The 21789-nt window shown below is 40.0% G+C and overlaps 1 protein-coding gene across 3 annotated transcripts; it reads left to right on the plus strand.

The window, feature by feature from the left end:
- Positions 1-1747: 1747 nt before the first annotated feature.
- LOC142388655 (vascular endothelial zinc finger 1-like) lies at positions 1748-20771 on the plus strand. Of its 3 annotated transcripts, XM_075474170.1 has the most exons (7): positions 1748-1851; positions 4763-5520; positions 12438-12507; positions 14132-14300; positions 15660-15701; positions 16333-16398; positions 16594-20771. In XM_075474170.1, exons 1-7 carry the CDS (start codon positions 1819-1821, stop codon positions 16959-16961), a joined length of 1506 nt encoding a protein of 501 aa, XP_075330285.1. In that variant the 5' UTR covers positions 1748-1818; the 3' UTR covers positions 16962-20771. The 3 variants fall into 3 exon arrangements, with proteins under 3 accessions (XP_075330285.1, XP_075330286.1, XP_075330287.1); XM_075474171.1 differs by lacking the exon at positions 16333-16398; XM_075474172.1 differs by lacking the exons at positions 15660-15701; positions 16333-16398.
- The last annotated feature ends 1018 nt before the right edge of the window (positions 20772-21789 follow it).

Consider the following 21789-nt stretch of genomic DNA (forward strand, 5'->3'; position numbering starts at 1 on the left):
GTTTTCCTTGGTGAGGTTTGTCCGTTGTTGGGTGAATTCCAGACTGAGACTCATCTGTTGAAACTATCGATGAAGAACTTCACTTAGCGCCACTCTGGCGCCCAGTAATGACAGTTTTTGATCTATGGAGAGGAGTGTGTCGTTTACTTCTGAGGAACTCAGAGGAATGAAGAAGCATCTGAGGAAGCATGTGAGTCAGGCGTGCGGGGGCTTCTGAGCTTTACTGGAGCGGACCGTTGTACACAGCTGCACGTGAACACCGTCGATGTAGTCCTCCAGATGATCCAGGACGGTAGGATGATCCAGTTTTTAAAAAAGAGAGACAAACGTAGGAAGACTAGAAGTAGAAGAAATAGATTGTTTGTTGTGTTTGATGTGACATGCACAAAAAAAAAGAAATAAAAATACTTTTTAAAAAAGCACTGTTCTTGGAAGTAATAATCCTATGCCACAAACAGTGGTGAATTTGATAAGCGCCCTGCAGCCTTTTAAACTGTTAACTCCTGAGATGTTTTCTCATTGCATAGTTGATTCAGACTTTAGATTCAGACAAAGATGCACAAACTAAGTGATGCTATCACTGCTGAACCTTTCCCAGAACCATGTGAATGCAAAATCTATGTCAGTACAGTCCTTAAGAAGTTATTCCATAGATTCAGGAATGGAAAGTTCATTATCTATTCCATTAAAAGAGTGTGTGTGAGAGAGAGAGAGAGAGAGAGAGAGAGAGAGAGAGAGAGAGATACTTATTTTAATATGGTGAAGGATATTTATTCTTGTAATAAGATATTTACAACTGTGTTTTTCAACAATTTTCAGTTCTTTTCGTGTGACTTTAAAAAAAAAAATCAAACTGAATTTTACAGATAGATTCTCAATCACTCATTGTAAAATTATAAAGACATCAAATTTGGTTTTATAATGCGTGATAGGAAAAATAAATGATGTACAATTGCTTGGGGCAAAACAATTCACAGATGTCGAGTAATGAATGCCAGACCCATTCTCATCTCCCCAACTCGATCAGGCAGTTTTAAGAAAACCTTCGTCATTTTTATTTACATTTAGTCTTTATTATAATAGATCCTGCTTTTAAGGATCCTAGTTTTTAAATGACTTGCCTTTCACCCGGCTAGACTTCGTAGAATTTTGAAAAATTTGGAGGGAAAAACGCTTACGCTCCACCTCTTACGTAGCTGCAGGTTCTCGTCAACACGTAACGTCTGCAGCAAACAGCCGAACGCGCACACGAGAGCATGTCTTGTGTCCATTTTCTCATGCAATAGCTGGGAATTTCTGATTTCCCAGTTGTATTCAAACGTGGCTGTATGTTGCGTTCCCGTGCAACAGCGAGGTAGTAGATCTGAACTCCCACATGCAAAAATAAAGAAAACCCAACAAGAAAACATAACTGGGGCCAGGTTTATTGTTCCCATTATATGTAGTTTTACACAATATAATTTATACAGTAAATCCAATATATTTTCTAATTTCCATGCTATTGTCGATCAATTTAAAATGATAAACAATTGCGATGTAGAGATAGGAAAGTGTGAAAAGTACTTTAATAAACAAATGCCCATCAACAGCTAAGTACAAATCAATTCTGGAGGCTATCATATTTCCCTCTTTGCATCGAACGCGCTGAAGTTAAAAAAAAATAACGAATTCGATTTCTGATTCCCCAATTCTGAAGGACTCCAAACGCAGCATAAGTTCAGCGCCAGTGTTACAGGAAGTTGTGGCTGCCATGTTTAGCTGCTTTGTTGTAGATCCCTCGAAGTGGGCTTCCTGCAGATTTTTAGCTGAAGTGTTGCAATGGAAACGAGCTGGAGTACGTTTTTATTTCAAGTAAGTAGCACAGTATCACGATAGTCCGGGAGTCCGCATTAATGTTTCCGAAAGGTGGTAAATCTCGCGAGCCAGATATGTTGTATCACTTTTTGGCATGAGTTAGAGTTAGCCAAGCAAAACAAAGGTGTTAGCGACAACCTGCTAATAGCCGCGCTGTTTGGATTCCCTTAGCAATCGGCTAGCACGCATTGTCGAACTAAAGACTTTGGCATTGTTTGGTTTACTTATCCCCCCCTCTTGGCGTCGGCTAAATTATCTGTTCTCCGAACCACGTGGTAATATGGGGATTGTGCTCACTGCCATAGAAGTTAGCAGATTTGTGAAGCCACTTTTGATGGAACGCGCTAGCAAAAGTATCATTAAGTGAAGCTTTTGGCATTAGTTGTTTGTATGCTAAGCTAGATGGCTAAGGGGTTAGCCAAATGTGGCATTTTTATTAAAGCACTGCAGCAGTAGCCTCAACCAATTAGAACACGAAGGTGGTGATTTATCATGAGTTTAAAACTGAAATATTCTGTCGATGAAGCAGGACAAGTTTTGAGCTTTTTTTTTAACCGTCCTATCAAAATTAAGTTGCAAAAACCAACACTAAATGAAAGGCTGAATGGGTTTAGAAGCCTTTGAGCTTTTCTCTTTTACACGGCCTGATCGCAAACCAGAATGCGAACCTCAGCCCCGGTGGACCCGGTACTTGTAGAGCAGTGCATTGTGTTGGAAGTTTGTCTCATTAACTGGGCCAAGGCGCATATTAGTTTGGCGCAAAAAAGTTCAGTGAAATTTTGCACCAACGAGCCAGCAGCATCAGTGTGAGTGTGTAGAGGCTTCGCAGTCTGCTCTGATTCTACATAGAGCTGCTGCTCTAAAATGGGGAATTCCAACAGAACCCATAGAACATTATAGATGTGTTAGGAATGTATGCACTCCTAAAGTGCTATTTGGTGGTGGAAATTCAAAACTCATATTTTCCCACAAATGATTAGTTTAACAACATGAATTTGAAATGCAGAGGCTGATTGCGTTGTAATTAGGGTGGCTGATATAAGGATGCTGTTGTGTGCATTTGATAAAAATATGATGATAAATAGTAATGATTAGGGGTGGGACGATATGCTTTGGTCACGATTCGATTGTATCACGATACTTGATAATTGTGATTCGATATAATCAATAATTGCAATTTTCTTCCTCCTTAAAAAAAACAAACAAGTTGAATCATACACTTCTAGAATGAATGTCGTTCCCATAAACAATGCACATCAGTCTGTGTCAGTCAGTCCAGCAGCTGACATTTATTTCAACTGAGACAAAAAGAGGAATTTTTTTAAGTTTACAGTTACAAAATTACTTGAAATGTCCACACAGCACAAATGTAGGCTAGTTTTAACATAACTTAATGTAATGAATTGATGAAGTTTTTCTGGACACGGATATGACGTAATATAATCGATTCAGGGGAGAAAAATCGATTTTTAAAATCATCCCATAAAAAAATCGCGATATGTACATGAATCGATTTTTTTTTTTTTTCGCCCACCCCTAGTAATGATATACAAAAGCTTTCCATTCAGACTGACTTCAAGACAACATCTGTGTATTGAACTTAGTGTGCTTACCTTACTTGATCAATGAGTGTTAGTGTGTGAATGGGTGAAAGGGCTTTGAATTGTCACCTAAACTATAAGTGCTGTCCATTTTCCTTGCCTTAAAATCCACAACAAAGCTGACCTACCAGTTGAAGCCAATAAAGACCGTACTAGTGTTTTCCTTCTTTCATGCAGTGCACAAAATGCTAACGATGCTCAGATGAGGCATCAGTGGTTATCGGACGGTATTTGTTCTTAATAATTAGCTTGTTGGTCATGAAAAGCTCAATCATAAAGGTAGACCTTCATAGCCTGTTAGAGGGCAGAGGTGCTCAGAAGTGGAGTTAAATCAAGTAACTGCGGCTTCATATCAGGTCTGGTTTTATATTGTTTGTGTGGACTGTCCATTGAATCAGCTAAATGGGTAACCTAATTCAAACATAAAACCTAATCTTGGCCCCCAAAAATCTCCTAGGACCTATCGGGGCAAAATTTCTGTCACCATGTTAACAAGAAGTCCCCATAAGTTGGTGTGCAGTCAGATTTTTCTCCCCATCATGTTAGGAAAAACGATTGTATGCTCACACGCACAAACAAACAAAAGTTCTGCTTAGCTGATGATGTCAGCACCACAAGCAGCAGGCAGATGTCTCCAGTTCCACTGCACTCCGCTGGAGTTGGCAAAAAGTCCTCGTCCCATGATGAGTTCAACAACAGTCGGGTTACTTTTTTATTAAACACCCAACCTAAATCTTATGAGACTTTCAACATTAAATAACAGAACATGTCTAATTATCAATACAAAAAGCATTAAAAGAGCTGTTTCTCAACGGCTTTGTCTATATTTCGATGTCATTTGTAATTTATGCACAAGACTTATTTTCAGTGAATAACAACAACTGCAAGTCACTGAAATCACTGCATCAGTTGGATGTGGTAGCATAAAGGGAGCAACGGCACAGGAGTGTGTTCCACCAAACCACGTACACGGGAAATGTTGCTGCCTTCAATTTCATTATAGCCCAAAATGATGTGTTCCATGACATTGTGGAACAATTACTTTTTGGTTTAATAGGATTATGTCAAGAGTTATTTTAAGTACAACTAGCAGCCTTGGAATTAATTTTCAAATAGGTTCACAAGTTTAATGTGTGTGTTGTTGTTTTTTAACACGTGGAGAAAAAATCTTTGTTTGTACCATCTCTCCTGTCTTAACAGCAAATATTTGACACGAGAGCAAAGCCCTCATGACCTTTGCTAATTCTTACTTTGTTTGTATGATTAGGCATGCATATTAACCAAATGTTTTTCTCCTTTCATTACAGCAGGCCAATGAGGCATTGCATCACCAGCATCAAGTAGCTGGGAACAGCCTCTTGCCTTTGCTGAACTCTGGGACGGAGCCACCTGACCAGAAACCGGTGCTGCCCATCCCCTTGGATCTGAAACCACCTGTCAGTGCTGCAGAACTCCTTAAAGACAATGTCACCAGTGCTGCTGTAGCAGGCGGAGGTACTTTAGTCACTATCAAAAAGGAGCCGAAATCTAAGACGCCCTTTATTTGTGGTTACTGCAGCAAAGCTTTCCGAGACAGCTATCACCTTCGAAGGCACGAATCTTGTCACACTGGCATTAAGATGGTTTCGCGGCCTAAAAAGACACAAATGGCCCCTACCATGGTGCCACTCATATCCACTGTAACTCGCGAGAGCAATGGAAACGCTTCATACATTACTTCTGTGGCAGGCTTACCGACTGCAGCCACAACGTCAACATCCACAGGTACAAGCATAATGACCCCAGTACAACACCAGCATCACCACCACCACCACCAGAGTGTCCCTAAGAAGCCCCCCAAGCCAGTAAAAAAGAATCATGGCTGTGACATGTGTGGTAAGGCCTTTAGAGATGTTTACCATCTCAATCGCCACAAACTGTCCCACTCTGACGAGAAGCCGTTTGAGTGTCCCATCTGCCAGCAGAGGTTCAAGAGGAAGGATCGCATGACGTATCATGTTCGCTCCCATGATGGTGGAGTACACAAGCCTTACATCTGCTCTGTGTGTGGGAAGGGCTTCTCCAGGTATGTGACCTTCATTACTACATATAAACAGGGTTGTTAAACCGGACACTATATTGAGGCGCATGCAGCATCTGTTTTTCACATCTCGGTGTTGGCTGTGAGTTTTGCAATAAAGGCTCAAAATGCATAATAAAATGCCGTAGTTCACAGGCAGGCAGGCAGGCAGGCGTTTAATATTTGTTTATTTATGCATTTATTAACATTTTGGTGCATCATCACATGTTTTTACACTCTTTTTTTTCACTCTACTTAATCTAGAAAACAATGCCAGAAAAACCTTTTTTAATTAAAATTGTGTTTCATAAAGCCAAAATATTCAACAGCTAAAGGGAAATGTCTTGTCATTGTTTTATTTTTTAATTCATTCGTTTTTTTAATAATTTTTTTTGGGGGGGGGGGGGCTTTTATGCCTTTAATGGACAGGGTAGTTGAAGAGAGACAGGAAGCAGGGGGCAGAGAGAGGGGGAATGACATGCAGCAACTAGGGCTGTCGCAATAACCGCAAAAATGAAATATCGCGATATGATGACGCCCACCGCGCTTCATGATGGGTCACCGCGATCACCGCACGTATTTTCGATAGTGTCCGTGCAGGTTTCAATCTACATGCGCACGGTCCTATTAGCAACATTAAACGTTCGTTTTGCAAAGCTTTGAAACTTACCGAGTGGTCACTGTTGTTCATAGATGTTCCACAAAAAAATAAAAAATTAGAGCAAAATATGCTTTCCAGCAGAAGTTTGACGATTGTTTTGACAAACTACTTTTTCATCACCGCACGTGACCTGATCTCGCCACAACTTAACACACTTTAGAAAGAGAAAATGGAAGCCGCACTAGTATCGAAAGCAAATGTTACTTCGCCCCTTTGGGAGCATTTCGGCTTTCAACCAAATGAAAAGGGTGAACCAGCCAATTTAAACGAGGCGATTTGTAAAATCTGCCAAAAAACGGTTCAAGTGAAACGAGGGACCACAACTAATTTAAAGGCTCACTTAGCAAGCTATCATCCGGCTATTGCGGCACGGTTGCCGCCGCCTCCTGCCACACAGAGTCGCGGAGCAGCTCATGTTGGGGCGAGCCGACAACTTGGAGTCGGCGAAGCCTTTGCTCGAGTTGCCAAATACAGCAGAGACAGTGACAGACATAAACGCCTAACAGGTGCTGTTACACGGTATCTGGTTGAGGAGATGGTGCCGTTTGCTACTGTGGTATAATTTTTTGTGTGTGTGAAATTGTAGTGCCTGGCACATCTCACTTTGTATACTTAATTTAAAAAAACAAAACAAAACAAAACAAAACAGGCACTTGTTTTTTAGTTCATTTCATATTTTATTTGCATTCAAAAGTTCAGCCTTCTCCTGAATTCTGTTTTTAAGTTCAACAAGGACATGCGCGTAACAAGGACATGACCGAGATATAATTTTTTTTTGTGTGTGAAATTGTAGTGCCTGGTACATCTCATTTTGTATACTTAATTTAAAAAAACAACAAAACAGGCACTTGTTTTTTAGTTCATTTCATATTTTATTTGCATTTAAAAGTTCAACTTCAGCCTTCTCCTGAATTCTGTTTTTAAGTTCAATCAGTTGGAGAAACAACTTGCATCTCGCATCTGTGCCGTTACCGCCCTTTGTTCTGCTTTCAATAAAATAAAGTGTTATAAAGTTGCCATGTCTTTTTATAACCTTTTTTAAATGTGTAAGTGCTTTGTTTCAGAGGAAATATTGCAATGAGTTTAGTAATTTAGTAATTAACAAACGAATTTGCTAGATAGATAGATAAAAAAAAAAAAAAAAAGATGGCGCAATAATATCGCATATCGCAATATTGAGCCGCCCTGACTCACCGCAGGGGGAATTCCTCAACCGCGACAGCCCTAGCAGCAACGGGCCGTCCAATGCGGGCCAGCTGCAGCGAGGACTGTAGCCTCTGTACATGGGGTGCCTGCTTAACCCACTACGTCACCGACCGCCCCAATTAATTAATTTTTTTTTTACTGAACAAACATTCTCAATGAGTGGTGATTTCCACAGTTTTTTACATTTTCCTTTCATTAAACAAAAGTCCAGAATAAGTTCGATGAAGCCCATTATGACTGCATGATAACCAGCTGTCACAGATTTTTCAGCAGCTACGCTGTCTGAATTCCCTCCCTGTGCTTTGATATCCACTGTATTCGCATGCAAAACTATCGCTTAGAAAGTTAATTGACATTTCATCCCACTGCCACGCGGTCAGTTGAATGTGCTGCTACAACAGTGAACAGGGTTGGTAGAAAAGTATTGCTGCCTGTTCTGGAAACCATCAACAGAAAATAGCTGTAGTTTATATAGTGTTTACTAAAAGTTGACTATGACACGGTGAGCAGAGACTGAGACGGAGTCTGCAGCTCACCCAGTCTGATTTAAAAACACTGTATCTGCTTCACAGAAACAAGTTTTCTTGCGCCACATCAAGCAGTATCAGTATATACAGTACTGTTTGATAACTGTTAGCCCATAGCTTCCCATTCTTGTCATGCTCTCTTTGATATAGTTTAGAACTTACAGGTGAATCAGTGACTGCAAGCTAGTACATGAAGAAATGCAGTAGTAAGCAATAGGTCTGTGCAGTTAATTGGATTTCGATTTGGGCTCCCAACGATCACCAAAATAATACAATCGAGAAAAAACGATTATTTTTAAATTAGTATTAAGTTCTGTTTTGCAAGAACTCGTATCTTGCGTTCTGAATGACACGCACATGCGCACATCCGCCCCTCCCGAAGCCTCAAACTCTCTCAGCCAGAGGAAGGCAGGTCGTGCATCATCCGCCGGAATAAAAACTCAGCGCGAGTAAAGATGGCAGAAGGAGGCCAGGCACAGCAGCGTTTCGTGAGCAAAAAAAGGGAAAACCAACTCCGTTGTCTGGGAACAGTTTGGTTTCGAGGAATCTGACAACGAGCAGAAACATGCTACGTGCAAGATTTGCTATATGGTAGTGGCTGCAACGCAAGGGAACACTACGAATTTGTTCAACCACTTGAAAGCTAAACACCGAGTGACCCATGACAATTTAATAAAGAAACAGAAAAAGCCATTTTTTTTCTTTTTAAGAATTGTTGAAAGGTGTCTTTTCAATAAATCCAAAGTTCCCAAAGTCATGTGAAATAATCGTGTTACATAATCGTGATTTCAATATTGACCAAAATAATCGTGATTATGATTTTTTTTTTTTTTTTTTCCATAATCGAGCAGCCCTAGTAAGCAAGTAAAACATGTCCTTGTTTGACTGTTGGTATGAGGTTCTTTTCTTGAAAGGCCTTCACTGGTCCAGCCTGTGTCTGGGTATTTTGGTCAAACAACTCTGTCTTTTGATTTTCTTGTCCACATTATTCACCTTATTCTAAAAATGCATGGCATTTGCCTGCTTGGTTCACTGCTAAATTGTTTTATGATCTAATGCATTTTTAGGACAGCAAAGGTTCAAAAGATAGCGGTTTTAATTTGCAAACGGCCCAGTATTTTCAGTACGTATAGCCTGCTGTTTGTTAGCACGGGCAGACTTGTCTCTGCCCCAAATACTTGTACATGTACGGAAGAATTGGAGCTGAATAAGAGTCCTATACACCAAGTCAAAAATAATCTGAAGCATGAATGAACATCTATCCTTTTTATACTTTAGGTGTGTTACACTTTGTCTATGTTCACACTTAATGCTCAATTTCGATTTAAAAAAAAAAAAAAAAAATTTTTATTTGCTGAGATCCGATATATATATTTTTTTGCGTGGTTGTTCACATTACAATTTAAATGCGACCACCATCAGACGACAGTATGAACAGTCTATGGCTCTGAAGTAGGGCTGCACGATGCATCGTTACAAAATCGCAATCTCGATTCACACATACACGTCATCTCATTTCTACACACAGCCAAGCATTTTATATCACAAGCTGCATCACAAACATGCCCCCATTTTCCTCCCGGATTTTTGAAAAAATGTGACCAGTCGCACCATGGAGCCATATTTGAGCATAAAATGAACCGTCATTTTATACCGCCTGATTTCACGATCAAAAGCCGGTGCTAACAGACAGCTTTTTTCCCCTGAAGACCATACAGCAGAGGCCCTAGCACAGGGATTAAAGGATGCCCTCTCCTCTTGGAATCTGGAACTGACCTGCTAAACAGAAAATGGTCAAAATATAGTAAAGGCCATCTACCTCAATGCCTGGGGCATGCTGCCATGTTTTTTTTGTTTTATTAAAGTTCATCAGTGCAATAAACATTTTGTGAAAATAAATAAATTCGTGCCAGAGAATCGTGACCTCAATTCAAAGCAAAAAAAAATCGTGCAGCCCTACTCTGAAGTGACCCGCATGCACAGAAGAAGCATGGTGTCAGACGCGGCACGCTGCGTTTACAGAAGTGAATCTAGATGCTACACATGTCCACGTATGTTGTATCAGTTCTGAAGTTGTTGAGCAATCGGAGCAACAAATCGGAGCGTTAATAAAATGCGACTTGACCGTTCAGACTGAGGTCGCTTTGAAAAACATCTGATTTGTTTTTTTTTATCCCAGACTATTCAATATGCTTAATCTGCATTGGTGCGAGAGCTCATTCTGATTGGAATTTTGAATGAGTAATGTGACGAATGAGTGCACGAGAAGTAAGTTAGCAGTGGTGACAGAAAGCAAATCGTAACTAATCACGACGGGCACAATCTCTACTGATGTGTCATTTCTACAAAACAGCACGAGGAATGAAGAATCTGAAAACCAACAGATAACCAATCAGGAGGGACATTACCCAAAGCACACACTGCCATGTCTCACTGTATAACTTTCTACCAGCTCCCCACTGCACTGCGATGGCTTTTTGTTTGCCCAAAAGTGGGGAATGTACTAAAAGCACCGCAGCAGGGCCCCACAGATTCTTCACATCGGTTTCGGTGTCTCGGGGCCACAGCAGCATGTCGTAGGCTGTGTTCGAAACCGCATACTACATACTTGCAAACTGCATACTTCCATTCTGCATGCTGCATACTCATCGATCAGACAGTATGCAGTGCGTTTACCCACAATGCATTTCGCTCCTGCCCGAGCCGAAATCAGCCGGCCTGAAGCTGATTTCGCTTAAGCTCTAAACTCTGTAAACTTTAGCAACATTTGAAACATTTTCAGGCGAGAAAGTAGTCGTTTAGATCCCCAACGTGTTGAAAACCTGACAAAATACCGGCTGTTTACAATTTTGTTCCCACAAACTCGGCGCTACTAAAGCTAGCCGCAGTGAGCAACGCACTTCTGGTTATTTTCACAAAATAAAATACCCGTTGCCTTTTATCATAAGGAAAGTCATTACGATACATTTGGTGCTTTTGTTTTGAAAACGGGCAGTGAACCTACCCTCGTTGTAGCTAGCTTGAAACTGCCGTTTTGACAGGAAATGACGATCGGCGACGTCACGTTACGTAGCATCTTGGGTAGTTTGAGTATGAGTAGTAACCTCATGATGCATACCCAACATTTTGGCGAATCTAGTATGCATCCGGGAACTTAAAAAAAGTTGAAGTTAGTGGGAGTAGTAGGAGAAGTATGCGATTTCAAACACAGCCGTAGTCTCTTGCTCTCCACCGTCTTTTCTGCTACTGCTGCATTCGTCTCATGTACAGAGCAGCATGATGGATAGCTCGCTGCTTCGCCTGCTGTTCTTACTGGTTAGCTTCTTGTGAAAAAACAGTTGTGTTTGAAGTAAAAACATAAACCCCAAAACTTCATACATTTGTTGTTGTTCCATTGTTTATTTTTGTTGTAAATAAGCGGGCCAATGGGGTTGGATTTTCGTTATCGGTCCTGGTTAGTCGATGAGCCCGGTTTTCTTCTTCCTCATGCTTTTTTCCTTCCTGGTTATTTTGGGCAGTTTGGGGCATCTGGGCCGTTATTCACCCAAACGAGCAGCTGGTGTACCTGCGTGACAATATCCAGGTGGTTTGGTCCACTTTCAAAAGTGCAGTGTGAAAGTGCACCAAACCAAATGAAGGTGTGAAATCTTTGGGCATTCCCTGCCTACTCTGACCAAATTCCCTGGACTATCCTGGTGTGAAAGTATAGTAACTCTTATGGCAGATTCAACAATCTTGCTTCATTGCCCATTGCAGTATTTTATTTGCAGTGGAGTGGAAAGCTTAACAAAAACAGTATTAGACGAGCAACATTATTTTTGTCAGCAGCGTTTTCCCACGCCAACGCAAAGAGTGGTACGGTGTAAACAAATGCAATGAATACTGGACAACACGAATAGCTATGCTATAATTGAGACAGAAGTGATTAGTATCCCATTACTAAGTAATAAGCGCTCAACTTAATATAATGAGCAATGGGATCTGCCAAAATACTTATTCCAGTCATTGGAGAAATGCTGACTCATGGTTCCAAATATCAGCATTAATGTCCTACTAGTCCATCCATGATTTAGAAATTACAAGTGGTTCAGGTGCTTGTATATTCGCTATTAACTAAAGGTAGTTGTGTGTATTTTTTCAATGTTTTTATTTCATATCATTATAATCAGGCGATTTAAAAACTCTTGAGATATAAAATCTCAAAGAATGTCCTGGCCAAGATGGGCAGCAGCTTAGATGAGCAATACACAACAATATGCATGCACTGAACACAAAATAAAATCTATTTGTAGATATTTTAGGGTCTGACGTCAATTCGCTGATTGTTTAGTAAACGGATGCCTTGCCAACAATACAAAAGATAAAAAGAAATGTAGAAATCTACTCTGCTCGTACATGTATTCTCAAAGTAGATGCAGTGTGCTTAATGCATTCTATCTGATGATCAATGTCAAGATTGAAATGATTAATATTTTCTGCATCCTAACCCAGCCTTAATCTGGATGTCTTGTATTCATCTCACCCTGCAGACCTGATCACCTAAGCTGTCATGTCAAGCATGTCCATTCCTCAGAGAGGCCATTTAAGTGCCAAGTAACGGTAAGAGTCCTAACTGGGTCACCTTTCTGCATATTGTATTCATGTTCTAACTTTAGGCTTGTGTTGTATGTCTGCAGCAACATCTGCACAATACAGAGCTCATCTCAGTGAAGACGAGTAGCCAAGTCATACCAGATGTTGTAGCAGAACATCAGTTTCATGATTCTTTATTCCGCCAACATTGCACCAAAAACAAGTGAAACCAGGGAAAATCTGTAAAGCCCTTTTTGTACTGCTCTTAAAAAAAAAACACCGATACCTGGTAACATCTGGCTCTTGAGTAGGGGTGGGAATTGAGAACCGGTTCCCAGTGTTTCAATTCCTTGGAATCGTTTGGCGATTTTGCAAACGATTCCCTTATCGATTCCAGTGGGCGCGAATGACGTCACCACGCAACGTTGCGTGGCGAGTCCAGTGCAGCCAGCAGTCAACAGTAAACATGGCGCTCAAGCGCTACAAACGCTCGAAAGTTTGATTACACATCCCTAAAAAAGACGACAACAGGGCAACTTGCAAAGTGAATATTTCACCAAAGGGAGGAAATACTACCAACATGCAATAACTATGATTAACGTCTGTGAATCTGAACCTAGCAACGTTAGCATGTCCTCGGCTAACACTGCAGGTCACTAACTAACTAACAAACACTGCCTATCATGTTAGCACCACTTGTCTCATTGTAAAACCTGCTGTTAGTAACGGTTAAGGTTAAATGAATGCCTTCTCAGGCATTACATTTAGATGAAATCATGAGAGACAGAGCCTGACTGGCTCAGAGCCAGAGGCTGGTGGTACTACCCCCAGTTCACCTCTACCTCCAGCTTCTCCTTTCACCAGAGCAGGAAGAGTTAAATTACCCAGGCCATGATAGACCAATGTGGACCTCACCGTTGTTGGGTTTGTAAGGTCATGACTCGTGTTACTTCTAAACTAAACAAAGTTGATGCTAATTGACCGGTTTGTTGTCCTTTTTCTCCAAATAAGAATCGATAAGGGAACCGACAAAGAACCGAATTGTTAAGCAGAATCGAAAATGGAATTGGAATCATAAAAATCTTATCAATTCCCATCCCTCGTCTTGAGAACAGTGGGAATGTGTTGAATTGGCATCAATTGACTTTACCATATATGTGGGTTTTAATCTCCTCCAGTTTGGCCCCACATTAGTGAGGACACGACCTGGATGTACTCTGCTTTTCACTGGGGTGCTGTGGTCGGGGCAACAGAAATGCATGTCCCACCAACTGTGTAGCATGGAGGCTCTGAAACTGACTGCAAAAACTCATGGACAAAAGGACCGAAGACTGATTTAAGCACCTTTCTTTTCTTGAAAAATTAAATCATTTTTCTATTGATTTTCTTGGTGAACTTCTTTTGAAGTTACAGCCATCTGCACCCTCTGTGGTACTACGCCCCCCCCAACACCCCCTACTCCTATCATCTCTGGTCCTGTTTTAAAGAACAGCGATCTATTAAAGTCTTGATGTTCCCAGTACGTGTTTATGGAAGTGTGTCATGCATGAACAAGAGATTTATAAGAGATGCCTCACAAACATCTGGATGAATCTGGGGCAAAAAAGTTAAAGTGCAAGACGCATGTTCATTCATTGGTTGTCTTTCTCAGGCATGTACCTCTGCCTTTGCCACCAAAGACCGTCTGCGCTCCCACATGATCAGGCATGAGGGCAAAGTGACCTGCAACATCTGTGGCAAAATGTTAAGTGCTGCCTACATCACAAGTCACCTTAAGACACATGGCCAGACCAGCTTCAGTAACCCGTGCAACAATAAAGGTAGGTCACAATCAGACTTTCATCTCATTAATGTACCTTCAGGGGCCTGTAATGTACCAGCAACACACGTTTAGCTTGTGTCCTGTGTTTAGGACATGAGCAGAAACCTAATTGCATGTTGGCTTGGATCAAAATAGACAGTTTTATACTGTCTACTTTGCTAAATAAACTCTTCCATGAGTGTAATAAGACTTTCAAACTTTGCATTCAAATTTGATTGAGACTGGTTTATCTGTCTGTGGGACCTCTATGAGCCGTACACTCCACAGACCTGGGCTTTGGAGGAGTGGCCAGAAAAAGGCCTTTGCCTACAGAAAAATAAAGAAAGCTTGTTTAGAGAGCACCAAAAGGCATGTGGGAGACTCCCTAAATATATGTAAGAAGGTCCTCTGCTCAGATGAGACTAAACTGGAACTTTCTGGCTTTCCCAGTGGCCCTACAAACTGCACTGACTTTGGAAGGGTGAAAAGTTATCCACGCTCAAGTTAATTTGTTTTTAGTCAAATTTCTTGTTTGCTTCACAGTAACAAATATTTTGGTTCTTCAACGTTGTTGTCATGTTGGATAAATCAATTGATTAAACTGCCCCAAAATTCAGAATTTGTTCCAGGTTGTAAGGCAACAAAATAGGATAAATCCCCAAAACGAGTGAAGCCATTGTATGTATCAGGCGTGTAGAATTTCACTCTGTACCTATTACTGAGATAGGCTCACAATATTTTAATGCATGTTAGATATTGTCAGTACTTCTTTAAACCCTTTATGTATACATTTTAATTTGGAAGTACTTAAACTAAACCAGAGTACTAGTTTAGAGGGGGTGTTTTTGTTCAGTTCCTGGCGAGTTGGGCATTAAAACCTAAAGATCCCTTTAAAAGAATATTTAAAATGGTTTTAAAAAAACCTTCTGAAGCCTGAGTGCTCACTGAATGACTTGATGGAATTATACATGTTCACTAAAATCCACAGTCACAAAATTAATTAGAGAGTTTGAACCTCATTAATTCTAAATGATTGCCATTTCCCTTATATTCTATATGTTTCAATATATAGATGACCTCATGATTCATGAGGCTTATAGCAGAGATGGATAATAATGCCTTGTGTAATGTTAAAGGGATATGCACACAGGTTTCATTCAATCCTAATGGGTTAAAACTGCAGGTATGGTGTTCGGAGTTTGGTGTCAATGAAAGTTAAGTTGATAAATGTGAGTGAAAACAGTGTAGCCTTTGTTAGAATATTATTACCACACCCCCACATACGGACAACCTGACCAAGTGCTCAGGTTTACTCCAAGATGATCGTGCTGCTGCCCTGTGATTATGTAACCACATATGTGTCTGTATTTCTGAATAGGCATAAGTGACTGGCAGTGGAACCACTCAGGGCCACAAAAAGGTAAACATGTAGCTCGTAGCACAAACCTGTAAAATCTTGATTTCAACCTCTGGAAACATGAAGTAGCAAGTTTTTCTTCATCTTGTACTATGTTACTCTAATTTCAAAGGCATTTTCCTCTAAGGGCTGCTCCACTTTGGGTTCTTTTAGTTTGAGGATACAGAGTTCTGCTAACGTTAAGCAAAGGTTAATATTCATGAAGCAGGATCAGTAGATTATGTGAATTAACCACAAACTGGGCCTGTATACTTAGGCTAGATGCACACTACCTCGCTTTTCCACCACGGGTCATTTTCCTTACCCAACTATTAGTTCTGTTACTTTAAACAGACTGAATAATTGGCTTTTCGAAACACTTACTCCACCAGTCAAATAGCTCTTTTTTTTTAAGAATCAAAGTTGGTGTTAAGACTGGTTGAGAGATGACCCAGCAGCAAAGTGATAATCCGACAGTGGGGTAGTTTATCTGGGATGGAGAAGTTGTAAGTCCTGAGTAGTGTGTGTCCAACCTTCAATATAAACACAACATAAGATGTCATTAGTGATGTGCTACTGTTTGAAAATGAAAGTTTTGAGTTGGACAATTTAGCTGGTTAGTCTATTGATCCTGCTTTTTGAATTTACCCCTCAGGTGAGTTGACGGTAGGAGAGATTTTAAATAACTCCTTCCAAGTCCTAATTGACAACTCTCACAAAGGTAGGTTTCTTCAACAATATTACCACACTAAGCAATATGTATGAATAATATACTGACATTTTCAATCACCCAGTTTGCACAGCAAAGAGCGGAGGAGGCTCCTGGCTTTCCGTGTAGAAGAGGGATGAAATATTACTTCAGTTTTGCTCTACACATTTGGTCTTTTTTTTTTTTCTCCTCTTCTTTTTCTTTCAGATGCCAATAATGTTCACAACAACTCAGCCACAAGGACGTCAGTCACAGACTCTGCCGCCATCACTTCAGCCATGAACCGTGGTGGCAACACCAGCAATTCTGTTACCATCACCGCTCAGATGAACATTTCTACCAGCACAGTCAACATCACATCCCCCGTCAATCTGCAGCACCCCGTCACCATCACCGGCCCTGTGAACCTCGCCTCCGTCAACATCCCCACCACAGCTCACATGAATATCGCTCACCCGGTAGCTATTAGCACTCCCATGACCATGAATATCACCGGGCCGCTCAACATTGCCATGAGGCCCATGGAAAGCATGCCTTTTCTATCCCAGGTTCTACCGTCTTCCCCTCATTGGTAGAGCTCTCTTATCTCATGTAACAGCTAGTAATGTTTTAACTGCCTGATAGCAGATGGAGTCATGGAATCTTAGTGAAATGTCCCTCTGAATGGGTTGAACATGTGAAGTGGTTAATTAGTATAGTGTAATACAACCACATTTTGCAGAATAGTTTGACAGTTATGAATTGAACTTTTATATATAGTAGGTGAATGTGTCAAATGAACAACAAGAGCATAAACCCCTTAGAACACCGTCATCATATGCACTAACTGAGTTTCTGAAAGCAGAGCACTCTGAAATCCGCTGCTTGGCCAAAACAACATCTCACCCTTGATTATGGCACTCGTTTGCCATGGTTTCGATAAGCTTAGGCAGTGTTACAGCATTAATTTCCTTCCAGAGTTGCTCTCCCCCCAGATCTTATACAGAAGATGGGAGACTTTGATCCCTGCAGTCTTCTCCAGCACATCCCAAAGAGTTTAGAATAAAGGGCAATTCTAACATTTCCAGCTTCTACAAATTTATTCATGTTTCACTTTTTAATTTATCTTTTGTTTAATGCTTTTAAAAACCTGAGTGTTTTATTTTACCAGCCAGTACATTGTGGACAAGCATTATATGCTGCAGGGAGGAGAACCCAAGTAGAGTGTTTTCATTTCTGTTTTGCCACTGAAGGGCATTGTTGGTCTTGTAAAAACGACCAGTTATAGGATTTTTACAATATTTGACATAATAGGTTGATATGTGACAACCTATTACAATGAAGGCATTTTGTAACAGCTCCTCAGATGGAAGTCTATTGTTGGAGTCGTTCTAATGTGCCTCCTCTTAAAGAAAATAATATTTTAGTTTTTTTTTTTTAGTTATTATTTTTCTGCATTAATCAGTATAGAACATTTGACGTATTTTACAGCCACCTAAACAAAAAAGAAAAAAAAAAACAAGCTTCCATTTTTAGGGAGATGTTTCATCTTCACCTCATGTTTGTTTGTTTTAAAGTTGCCAGAAACAAGTCACGTGTCACTGCTGGACAAATTGATATCATAGTTAAACTTCTATCAGAACGGAACTGTGTGAGATATAGTGAAGAGAAAATATCTCCAACTGAAAACGCGTCCCCTAAGTTTTCTTTTAGAATATTAGAATTGTATCAAGATTTTGTCATTTGTGAGTTTGTTTGACATTAGAGCAGTCTGAAAAATAACTTCTGTGGTTGGTTCAGTTGATTAACTCAAGCAGGTATGAAGCCCCATCACTGTCAGTTAGACTCAGGAAGGTTAGTAAGAATAGTCTATTAAAAAGATGTTCCACATTTTACACACTTTTCTGTTTTTTTTGTTTTTTTTTGTAAATGTGAAATGCTGTTTTATTGCCTTTACCTGTGTGTGAGCTCACACTCCTTGCTTACCAGAGGCTAGCAATGCAAGAACTGTTACCATAGGTACGGCTGTCCATCTTGGAGAGGACAGAAAAATAGACAAAGATAGACCTTAGATTTTAGTCTTTTTGTAATCGACTCACTCAATCCCATACAAAGGCCAAAAAACTGTTGACCCTTCAAACAAGTACAGTCTGCCACATCTTAAATTTTGTGCCACATCGTCTCCATGAGGAAAGGATCCACCGTAAAGAAAATAATGCACTCCAGCTTTAAAAAACGTTTCTTTTCTTTTTTTTTTTTTTTTTAATATGGCTTGTGTTTATCTGCATAATGTAGATAATGCACACGCATAACTTTATTTATCTATTTATTTTTTACATGGGCTTCTATTACATTTGTGATTATATACATTCATAGGTATGGATGATCATTTTCATGGATAGTTTAAAAAGGCCCGTGCCGACAGTGACCTCGGTCCTCTAACAAACATGCCCGGAGTGAGCGGTGCAGCAACTCTGTCCCCTCTCGCCACTTCTGGACTTACACACAGGACACTTATGCATAATGAAGGTGCAGTCCTACTTTAAACTGAATATGTGAAGACGTCTTCCACACAGGTTGACTTGAATCGAGTTAACTATGTGACTTCTGAAGTTATTTGTCAGCACCAGAACTTAATTTAGTGCTTCATAGCAAAGGAAATGAATCCACACTCCGATCCGCCACAGCAGTAGAACCACTGATGGGTGATGAAAAACATATTCTGCAGTGTAATGTCCTGATAATCCTATGGATGTTACTTTGACTCTTGCCACTTACCCAACCATTTTTTTCAGACCGGTCACACCTCTTCCGATGGCAATAGCACGCTTACAGGAGCAGCCTCGTACAGCAGGCCTTAGATGAACTAATATCTGGTACCTGACACTGCAGGGCATGCTCAGATGTTCTGTGTCCGTGCCCTGACTGCACAGAGCTTTGAGCTCTGAGAAGGACCTGCTTGGAATTGGGCAGACAGTCGTAATTTTTTGGATGATAAGTGTATGCACACATTACTTAAGTTTTCTTATTATTTTTGTTTGTTTGTTTTCCCTTTTCATCTTTCATTTAGCTTTCCAAATTTGGGCTGTCTGCTGTGGGTCCATTTTTAATGTAATGCATCAAAATCTGAATACTTTCAATAGGCACAATGTGAGTAGATGTGTTCTGCACTTTTCACAACCAACCCAAAGGACAATGACTGATTAAAGTAGTGAACATTTGAACAAGTCTTCTTTTAGAACTCAGCCTTAACAGTTGGTGCACCAGGCTGGCATTTTGTGTGTCTTTCTAAATTTGAAGCCTGTTTGTAGTTTAGGGCCCATTTTCAGCGCAGAAACTTTTGAAGCAGTACTGTTTAGACTGTGAACACTACAGTAGAATGGTAGTTACAGGGGCATTTAAATTTGTATGGAATGAGACCAAGAATGCTGCAATGCTTTTATAGTTCACGTAGCACATCTATGTTTTGTTAGTCAAATATGTGGGTTTTTAAGGTCCTTGTGTGCACACCAACATTGGCTGTCAAACTGTTCACACGTGGAATTATATTTCTTTGAAATGTATCTCCCATCTCTACAACTCTGACTTTTCTATTACATGTGGATGGCTGAGCTGGTCCTGCATAGGTTTGAATTCAAAGTCTCTGGCCTTCTGTTATTGGTGGCTGAATTCAAACAAAACACTAAAATAGGATTAAAGGAAGTGTGTTTGGTATTATTTATCCTTGTCTAGTGGCTGTAAACAAATGTGCCCAAAACACTTTTCAGGACACTTCTGTACATTGATGCTTCTTCTCAATGGGCCGTTAATGGTAGTCTTGTGAAGGATGCCTTCATCTGTTTAGACGACCGAGAGCACAGGTGTGGCAAACACTCCACAATCACTAGCTTTTGAAAATAAAGCTAATTATAGTGTTATATTTTCTACTTTGAAACAAAAGTGTTTCAATGTTTTTAATCTTCATTTTAACAAGCTGTTGTATCAGTGATATTTTACCACATAGTATCATTTTATTTGACTCCAACCAAATGTGAAAAAACAAACATTTGTTTGGCCAAATAATGATTTTAAAAAACTTCTACTTTGGGAGAAGTTTGTAAGATGAATTTGGCATGTGTGAAAGCAAATGAATGTATATCTTTGTGCAAACCATTTAGTTAAGAGGACATGTTATGTTACACATGCAAGACTTAAATAACCTTTTTATAAATCTTTTTGTATTTAGAACATTAACATTGGTAATTTTTGTACATAAGAAGGTTAGGCTTTCTGAGTAGCAGAAAGGTGAAACATTCCTACATTTTTAAAAAAATGTATGTCTATAGAAAATAATTATGAATACATGGCCTGTGTTTTATGTGCCTTTCATTTGGGTTTGTCAAAATAAAGGAAACAATGAAACCTGATTACAGAGTGTCCATACTGATTTATACCGATGAAAGGAAAAACTGAAACTTAGTTTAAGGATTATTGTAGTTCTTGGTCTGTTTAAAAGTGTCTGGTGTATTCACTAACTCATAGTTGACTGACTTGCAATGGCAGATTCTCTGTGAATTTACTTATTACAAGGATTTTAATGTGGTATCCAAGTCTCCCAAATAATAGTTTGAATCTGAGCTTTCATTTAGACTGTTCTTGAATACAGAGTTTTTAGTTCAAAATACAGCTTCAATGAAGGCTCAGATTGTTTTTAGTTAAAAAAAACAATATGGTAACAATAACTAAATTTTTTCAAATAACACACAGCGAATACTGCACAGTATTAAGTATTTTTTATTAAGTATTAATTAAGGCTTAAAGGGATAGTTCGCCTCTTTTGACATGAAGCTGTATGACATCCCATACTAGCAATATCATTTATGAACATTGACTTACCCCCTGCTGCCTGTGAGCAGAGTTCCAGCTGAGTTTTGGCGCTGAAGAAGGTAGTCCGGCTTGTTGGCTGGGGCTAGAAAAATAAAGCGTTTTGCTTCTCAAAACAATATGCGTTCAAAAGAGTAATACATTTGCATCACAAAATCGTTTTGCATGAAAAAGTCAGACCTCGCATCGCTTGGCGCTATTTTTGCCTCCCTTGATATCAATGCGTCCAATTTAAACCGTGCAGACCGAAGAGCAGACCGAGCAGTCCCCTGCTTCCGAGCAGTAAACACCGTAACAGGTGCGGCTACCGCTAGGTGGCTGGACGCATTGATATCAAGGGAAGCAGAAATAGCGCCAAGCGATGCGAGGTCTGACTTTTTCATGCAAAACGATTTTGTGATGCAAATGTATTACTCTTTTGAACGCATATTGTTTTGAGAAGCAAAACGCTTTATTTTTTAAACCCCAGCCAACTAGCCGGACTACCTTCGTCAGCGCCAAAACTCGCCTGGAACTCGGCTCACAGGACGCAGCAGGGGGTAAGTCAATGTTTATAAATGA

This window comes from Odontesthes bonariensis, chromosome 9, assembly GCF_027942865.1.
Source record: "Odontesthes bonariensis isolate fOdoBon6 chromosome 9, fOdoBon6.hap1, whole genome shotgun sequence".
NCBI lineage: Eukaryota > Metazoa > Chordata > Actinopteri > Atheriniformes > Atherinopsidae > Odontesthes > Odontesthes bonariensis.